Source organism: Emiliania huxleyi, assembly GCF_000372725.1.
Source record: "Emiliania huxleyi CCMP1516 unplaced genomic scaffold EMIHUscaffold_1126, whole genome shotgun sequence".
Taxonomy (NCBI): domain Eukaryota; phylum Haptophyta; order Isochrysidales; family Noelaerhabdaceae; genus Emiliania; species Emiliania huxleyi.
Genome location: NW_005201637.1, coordinates 2,004 through 10,883, shown reverse-complemented (window position 1 = coordinate 10,883; position 8,880 = coordinate 2,004). Strand labels below are relative to the sequence as shown.

The following is an 8,880-nucleotide window of genomic DNA, read 5'->3' as shown; positions in this document are numbered from 1 at the left end:
CTCGATCGTGGCCGCTCTGCACGGCCCGTGACGCTCCCGGGGTGGCGAGAGAGGACGGCTACTCGCGTCTGCCAACGGCGATGGCGCACCGTCCGACGGCGATGGCCCGACTCCAACGGCGACGGCGAGACAAGGCACGTACGCGAGGGCCGGTGGGCGGGACCACGCGGCCGGTCGGAGGCTCAATCGCGGCCGCTCTGCCCGGCCCGTGACGCTCCCGGGGTGGCGAGAGAGGACGGCTACTCGCGTCTGCCAACGGCGATGGCTCACCGTCCGACGGCGATGGCGCTGCTCCAACGGCGACGGCGAGACAAGGCACGTACGAGAGGTGCGGTGGGCGGGACCACGCGGCCGGTCGGAGGCTCGATCGCGGCCGCTCTGCACGGCCCGTGACGCTCCCGGGGTGGCGAGAGAGGACGGCTACTCGCGTCTGCCAACGGCGATGCCTCACCGTCCGACGGCGATGGCGCTGCTCCAACGGCGACGGCGAGACAAGGCACGTACGCGAGGTGCGGTGGGCGGGACCACGCGGCCGGTCGGAGGCTCGATCGTGGCCGCTCTGCACGGCCCGTGACGCTCCCGGGGTGGCGAGAGAGGACGGCTACTCGCGTCTGCCAACGGCGATGGCGCACCGTCCAACGGCGTTGGCGCTGCTCCAACTCGCGGCGTTGGCTCGCAACGGCGACGGCGAGACAAGGCACGTACGCGAGGTGCGGTGGGCGGGACCACGCGGCCGGTCGGAGGCTCGATCGTGGCCGCTCTGCACGGCCCGTGACGCTCCCGGGGTGGCGAGAGAGGACGGCTACTCGCGTCTGCCAACGGCGATGGCGCACCGTCCAACGGCGTTGGCGCTGCTCCAACGGCGACGGCGAGACAAGGCACGTACGCGAGGTGCGGTGGGCGGGACCACGCGGCCGGTCGGAGGCTCGATCGTGGCCGCTCTGCACGGCCCGTGACGCTCCCGGGGTGGCGAGAGAGGACGGCTACTCGCGTCTGCCAACGGCGATGGCGCACCGTCCAACGGCGTTGGCGCTGCTCCAACGGCGACGGCGAGACAAGGCACGTACGCGAGGTGCGGTGGGCGGGACCACGCGGCCGGTCGGAGGCTCGATCGTGGCCGCTCTGCACGGCCCGTGACGCTCCCGGGGTGGCGAGAGAGGACGGCTACTCGCGTCTGCCAACGGCGATGGCGCACCGTCCAACGGCGTTGGCGCTGCTCCAACGGCGTTGGCGCTGCTCCAACGGCGACGGCGAGACAAGGCACGTACGCGAGGTGCGGTGGGCGGGACCACGCGGCCGGTCGGAGGCTCGATCGTGGCCGCTCTGCACGGCCCGTGACGCTCCCGGGGTGGCGAGAGAGGACGGCTACTCGCGTCTGCCAACGGCGATGGCGCACCGTCCAACGGCGTTGGCGCTGCTCCAACGGCGACGGCGAGACAAGGCACGTACGCGAGGTGCGGTGGGCGGGACCACGCGGCCGGTCGGAGGCTCGATCGTGGCCGCTCTGCACGGCCCGTGACGCTCCCGGGGTGGCGAGAGAGGACGGCTACTCGCGTCTGCCAACGGCGATGGCGCACCGTCCAACGGCGTTGGCGCTGATCCAACGGCGACGGCGAGACAAGGCACGTACGCGAGGTGCGGTGGGCGGGACCACGCGGCCGGTCGGAGGCTCGATCGCGGCCGCTCTGCACGGCCCGTGACGCTCCCGGGGTGGCGAGAGAGGACGGCTACTCGCGTCTGCCAACGGCGATGGCGCACCGTCCAACGGCGTTGGCGCTGATCCAACGGCGACGGCGAGACAAGGCACGTACGCGAGGTGCGGTGGGCGGGACCACGCGGCCGGTCGGAGGCTCGATCGCGGCCGCTCTGCACGGCCCGTGACGCTCCCGGGGTGGCGAGAGAGGACGGCTACTCGCGTCTGCCAACGGCGATGGCACCCCGTCAGACGGCGATGGCGCACCGTCCAACGGCGTTGGCGCTGCTCCAACGGCGACGGCTAGACAAGGCACGTACGCGAGGTGCGGTGGGCGGGACCACGCGGCCGGTCGGAGGCTCGGTCGTGGCCGCTCTGCACGGCCCGTGACGCTCCCGGGGTGGCGAGAGAGGACGGCTACTCGCGTCTGCCAACGGCGATGGCACCCCATCCGACGGCGATGGCGCTGCTCCAACGGCGACGGCGAGACAAGGCACGTACGCGAGGTGCGGTGGGCGGGACCACGCGGCCGGTCGGAGGCTCGATCGTGGCCGCTCTGCACGGCCCGTGACGCTCCCGGGGTGGCGAGAGAGGACGGCTACTCGCGTCTGCCAACGGCGATGGCTCACCGTCCGACGGCGATGGCTCTGCTCCGACGGCGACGGCGAGACAAGGCACGTACGCGAGGTGCGGTGGGCGGGACCACGCGGCCGGTCGGAGGCTCGATCGCGGCCGCTCTGCCCGGCCTGTGACGCTCCCGGGGTGGCGAGAGAGGACGGCTACTCGCGTCTGCCAACGGCGATGGCGCACCGTCCAACGGCGATGGCGCGGCTCCAACGGCGACGGCGAGACAAGGCACGTACGCGAGGTGCGGTGGGCGGGACCACGCGGCCGGTCGGAGGCTCGATCGTGGCCGCTCTGCACGGCCCGTGACGCTCCCGGGGTGGCGAGAGAGGACGGCTACTCGCGTCTGCCAACGGCGATGGCGCACCGTCCGACGGCGATGGCCCGACTCCGACGGCGACGGCGAGACAAGGCACGTACGCGAGGGCCGGTGGGCGGGACCACGCGGCCGGTCGGAGGCTCAATCGCGGCCGCTCTGCACGGCCCGTGACGCTCCCGGGGTGGCGAGAGAGGACGGCTACTCGCGTCTGCCAACGGCGATGGCGCACCGTCCGACGGCGATGGCTCTGCTCCGACGGCGACGGCGAGACAAGGCACGTACGCGAGGTGCGGTGGGCGGGACCACGCGGCCGGTCGGAGGCTCGATCGCGGCCGCTCTGCACGGCCCGTGACGCTCCCGGGGTGGCGAGAGAGGACGGCTACTCGCGTCTGCCAACGGCGATGGCGCACCGTCCAACGGCGTTGGCGCTGCTCCAACGGCGACGGCGAGACAAGGCACGTACGCGAGGTGCGGTGGGCGGGACCACGCGGCCGGTCGGAGGCTCGATCGTGGCCGCTCTGCACGGCCCGTGACGCTCCCGGGGTGGCGAGAGAGGACGGCTACTCGCGTCTGCCAACGGCGATGGCGCACCGTCCAACGGCGTTGGCGCTGCTCCAACGGCGACGGCGAGACAAGGCACGTACGCGAGGTGCGGTGGGCGGGACCACGCGGCCGGTCGGAGGCTCGATCGTGGCCGCTCTGCACGGCCCGTGACGCTCCCGGGGTGGCGAGAGAGGACGGCTACTCGCGTCTGCCAACGGCGATGGCGCACCGTCCAACGGCGTTGGCGCTGCTCCAACGGCGTTGGCGCTGCTCCAACGGCGACGGCGAGACAAGGCACGTACGCGAGGTGCGGTGGGCGGGACCACGCGGCCGGTCGGAGGCTCGATCGTGGCCGCTCTGCACGGCCCGTGACGCTCCCGGGGTGGCGAGAGAGGACGGCTACTCGCGTCTGCCAACGGCGATGGCACCCCATCCGACGGCGATGGCGCTGCTCCAACGGCGACGGCGAGACAAGGCACGTACGCGAGGTGCGGTGGGCGGGACCACGCGGCCGGTCGGAGGCTCGATCGTGGCCGCTCTGCACGGCCCGTGACGCTCCCGGGGTGGCGAGAGAGGACGGCTACTCGCGTCTGCCAACGGCGATGGCGCACCGTCCAACGGCGTTGGCGCTGCTCCAACGGCGTTGGCGCTGCTCCAACGGCGACGGCGAGACAAGGCACGTACGCGAGGTGCGGTGGGCGGGACCACGCGGCCGGTCGGAGGCTCGATCGTGGCCGCTCTGCACGGCCCGAGACGCTCCCGGGGTGGCGAGAGAGGACGGCTACTCGCGTCTGCCAACGGCGATGGCGCACCGTCCAACGGCGTTGGCGCTGCTCCAACGGCGTTGGCGCTGCTCCAACGGCGACGGCGAGACAAGGCACGTACGCGAGGTGCGGTGGGCGGGACCACGCGGCCGGTCGGAGGCTCGATCGTGGCCGCTCTGCACGGCCCGTGACGCTCCCGGGGTGGCGAGAGAGGACGGCTACTCGCGTCTGCCAACGGCGATGGCGCACCGTCCAACGGCGTTGGCGCTGCTCCAACGGCGACGGCGAGACAAGGCACGTACGCGAGGTGCGGTGGGCGGGACCACGCGGCCGGTCGGAGGCTCGATCGTGGCCGCTCTGCACGGCCCGTGACGCTCCCGGGGTGGCGAGAGAGGACGGCTACTCGCGTCTGCCAACGGCGATGGCGCACCGTCCAACGGCGTTGGCGCTGCTCCAACGGCGTTGGCGCTGCTCCAACGGCGACGGCGAGACAAGGCACGTACGCGAGGTGCGGTGGGCGGGACCACGCGGCCGGTCGGAGGCTCGATCGTGGCCGCTCTGCACGGCCCGTGACGCTCCCGGGGTGGCGAGAGAGGACGGCTACTCGCGTCTGCCAACGGCGATGGCTCACCGTCCGACGGCGATGGCGCTGCTCCAACGGCGACGGCGAGACAAGGCACGTACGCGAGGTGCGGTGGGCGGGACCACGCGGCCGGTCGGAGGCTCGATCGCGGCCGCTCTGCACGGCCCGTGACGCTCCCGGGGTGGCGAGAGAGGACGGCTACTCGCGTCTGCCAACGGCGATGGCGCACCGTCCAACGGCGTTGGCGCTGCTCCAACGGCGACGGCGAGACAAGGCACGTACGCGAGGTGCGGTGGGCGGGACCACGCGGCCGGTCGGAGGCTCGATCGCGGCCGCTCTGCACGGCCCGTGACGCTCCCGGGGTGGCGAGAGAGGACGGCTACTCGCGTCTGCCAACGGCGATGGCGCACCGTCCAACGGCGTTGGCGCTGCTCCAACGGCGACGGCGAGACAAGGCACGTACGCGAGGTGCGGTGGGCGGGACCACGCGGCCGGTCGGAGGCTCGATCGTGGCCGCTCTGCACGGCCCGTGACGCTCCCGGGGTGGCGAGAGAGGACGGCTACTCGCGTCTGCCAACGGCGATGGCGCACCGTCCAACGGCGTTGGCGCTGCTCCAACGGCGACGGCGAGACAAGGCACGTACGCGAGGTGCGGTGGGCGGGACCACGCGGCCGGTCGGAGGCTCGATCGTGGCCGCTCTGCACGGCCCGTGACGCTCCCGGGGTGGCGAGAGAGGACGGCTACTCGCGTCTGCCAACGGCGATGGCGCACCGTCCAACGGCGTTGGCGCTGCTCCAACGGCGTTGGCGCTGCTCCAACGGCGACGGCGAGACAAGGCACGTACGCGAGGTCCGGTGGGCGGGACCACGCGGCCGGTCGGAGGCTCGATCGTGGCCGCTCTGCACGGCCCGTGACGCTCCCGGGGTGGCGAGAGAGGACGGCTACTCGCGTCTGCCAACGGCGATGGCAACCCATCCGACGGCGATGGCAGCGGGCGACGGCGCTGCTCCAACGGTGACGGCGAGACAAGGCACGTACGCGAGGTGCGGTGGGCGGGACCACGCGGCCGGTCGGAGGCTCGATCGTGGCCGCTCTGCACGGCCCGTGACGCTCCCGGGGTGGCGAGAGAGGACGGCTACTCGCGTCTGCCAACGGCGATGGCTCACCGTCCGACGGCGATGGCGTGGCTCCAACGGCGACGGCGAGACAAGGCACGTACGCGAGGTGCGGTGGGCGGGACCACGCGGCCGGTCGGAGGCTCGATCGCGGCCGCTCTGCACGGCCCGTGACGCTCCCGGGGTGGCGAGAGAGGACGGCTACTCGCGTCTGCCAACGGCGATGGCACCCCATCCGACGGCGATGGCGCTGCTCCAACGGCGACGGCGAGACAAGGCACGTACGCGAGGTGGGACCACGCGGCCGGTCGGAGGCTCGATCGCGGCCGCTCTGCACGGCCCGTGACGCTCCCGGGGTGGCGAGAGAGGACGGCTACTCGCGTCTGCCAACGGCGATGGCGCACCGTCCGACGGCGTTGGCGCTGCTCCAACGGCGTTGGCGCTGCTCCAACGGCGACGGCGAGACAAGGCACGTACGCGAGGTGCGGTGGGCGGGACCACGCGGCCGGTCGGAGGCTCGATCGTGGCCGCTCTGCACGGCCCGTGACGCTCCCGGGGTGGCGAGAGAGGACGGCTACTCGCGTCTGCCAACGGCGATGGCGCACCGTCCAACGGCGTTGGCGCTGCTCCAACGGCGACGGCGAGACAAGGCACGTACGCGAGGTCCGGTGGGCGGGACCACGCGGCCGGTCGGAGGCTCGATCGTGGCCGCTCTGCACGGCCCGTGACGCTCCCGGGGTGGCGAGAGAGGACGGCTACTCGCGTCTGCCAACGGCGATGGCAACCCATCCGACGGCGATGGCAGCGGGCGACGGCGCTGCTCCAACGGTGACGGCGAGACAAGGCACGTACGCGAGGTGCGGTGGGCGGGACCACGCGGCCGGTCGGAGGCTCGATCGTGGCCGCTCTGCACGGCCCGTGACGCTCCCGGGGTGGCGAGAGAGGACGGCTACTCGCGTCTGCCAACGGCGATGGCTCACCGTCCGACGGCGATGGCGTGGCTCCAACGGCGACGGCGAGACAAGGCACGTACGCGAGGTGCGGTGGGCGGGACCACGCGGCCGGTCGGAGGCTCGATCGCGGCCGCTCTGCACGGCCCGTGACGCTCCCGGGGTGGCGAGAGAGGACGGCTACTCGCGTCTGCCAACGGCGATGGCACCCCATCCGACGGCGATGGCGCTGCTCCAACGGCGACGGCGCTGCTCCAACGGCGACGGCGAGACAAGGCACGTACGCGAGGTGCGGTGGGTGGGACCACGCGGCCGGTCGGAGGCTCGATCGTGGCCGCTCTGCACGGCCCGTGACGCTCCCGGGGTGGCGAGAGAGGACGGCTACTCGCGTCTGCCAACGGCGATGGCTCACCGTCCGACGGCGATGGCGTGGCTCCAACGGCGACGGCGAGACAAGGCACGTACGCGAGGTGCGGTGGGCGGGACCACGCGGCCGGTCGGAGGCTCGATCGCGGCCGCTCTGCACGGCCCGTGACGCTCCCGGGGTGGCGAGAGAGGACGGCTACTCGCGTCTGCCAACGGCGATGGCACCCCATCCGACGGCGATGGCGCTGCTCCAACGGCGACGGCGCTGCTCCAACGGCGACGGCGAGACAAGGCACGTACGCGAGGTGCGGTGGGCGGGACCACGCGGCCGGTCGGAGGCTCGATCGTGGCCGCTCTGCACGGCCCGTGACGCTCCCGGGGTGGCGAGAGAGGACGGCTACTCGCGTCTGCCAACGGCGATGGCTCACCGTCCGACGGCGATGGCGCGGCTCCAACGGCGACGGCGAGACAAGGCACGTACGCGAGGTGCGGTGGGCGGGACCACGCGGCCGGTCGGAGGCTCGATCGTGGCCGCTCTGCACGGCCCGTGACGCTCCCGGGGTGGCGAGAGAGGACGGCTACTCGCGTCTGCCAACGGCGATGGCGCACCGTCCAACGGCGTTGGCGCTGCTCCAACGGCGACGGCGAGACAAGGCACGTACGCGAGGTGCGGTGGGCGGGACCACGCGGCCGGTCGGAGGCTCGATCGTGGCCGCTCTGCACGGCCCGTGACGCTCCCGGGGTGGCGAGAGAGGACGGCTACTCGCGTCTGCCAACGGCGATGGCGCACCGTCCAACGGCGTTGGCGCTGCTCCAACGGCGACGGCGAGACAAGGCACGTACGCGAGGTGCGGTGGGCGGGACCACGCGGCCGGTCGGAGGCTCGATCGTGGCCGCTCTGCACGGCCCGTGACGCTCCCGGGGTGGCGAGAGAGGACGGCTACTCGCGTCTGCCAACGGCGATGGCGCACCGTCCAACGGCGTTGGCGCTGCTCCAACGGCGACGGCGAGACAAGGCACGTACGCGAGGTGCGGTGGGCGGGACCACGCGGCCGGTCGGAGGCTCGATCGTGGCCGCTCTGCACGGCCCGTGACGCTCCCGGGGTGGCGAGAGAGGACGGCTACTCGCGTGCCAACGGCGATGGCGCACCGTCCAACGGCGTTGGCGCTGCTCCAACGGCGTTGGCGCTGCTCCAACGGCGTTGGCGCTGCTCCAACGGCGACGGCGAGACAAGGCACGTACGCGAGGTGCGGTGGGCGGGACCACGCGGCCGGTCGGAGGCTCGATCGTGGCCGCTCTGCACGGCCCGTGACGCTCCCGGGGTGGCGAGAGAGGACGGCTACTCGCGTCTGCCAACGGCGATGGCGCACCGTCCAACGGCGTTGGCGCTGCTCCAACGGCGTTGGCGCTGCTCCAACGGCGACGGCGAGACAAGGCACGTACGCGAGGTGCGGTGGGCGGGACCACGCGGCCGGTCGGAGGCTCGATCGTGGCCGCTCTGCACGGCCCGTGACGCTCCCGGGGTGGCGAGAGAGGACAGCTACTCGCGTCTGCCAACGGCGATGGCGCACCGTCCAACGGCGTTGGCGCTGCTCCAACGGCGACGGCGAGACAAGGCACGTACGCGAGGTGCGGTGGGCGGGACCACGCGGCCGGTCGGAGGCTCGATCGTGGCCGCTCTGCACGGCCCGTGACGCTCCCGGGGTGGCGAGAGAGGACGGCTACTCGCGTCTGCCAACGGCGATGGCGCACCGTCCAACGGCGTTGGCGCTGCTCCAACGGCGTTGGCGCTGCTCCAACGGCGACGGCGAGACAAGGACGTTACCCCAGGGTGCCGTGGACCGGAACCACGCCGGCCGGCCGGAGGGCTTCGATCGTGGTCCCCTTCTGCCCCGGCCCGTTGACCCCTTCCCCGGGTTGG

The 8,880-nt window shown here is 73.0% G+C and overlaps 1 protein-coding gene across 1 annotated transcript; it reads right to left on the bottom strand.

The window, feature by feature from the left end:
• Window positions 1-498: 498 nt before the first annotated feature.
• Window positions 499-4,410, bottom strand: EMIHUDRAFT_56151 (hypothetical protein; the record flags this gene model as incomplete). Its single annotated transcript, XM_005791470.1, has 3 exons — window positions 499-758; window positions 3,860-3,960; window positions 4,235-4,410. Coding segments are annotated over 3 exons (537 nt in total), but the record flags the coding sequence as incomplete, so codon positions are not given.
• Window positions 4,411-8,880: the final 4,470 nt, after the last annotated feature.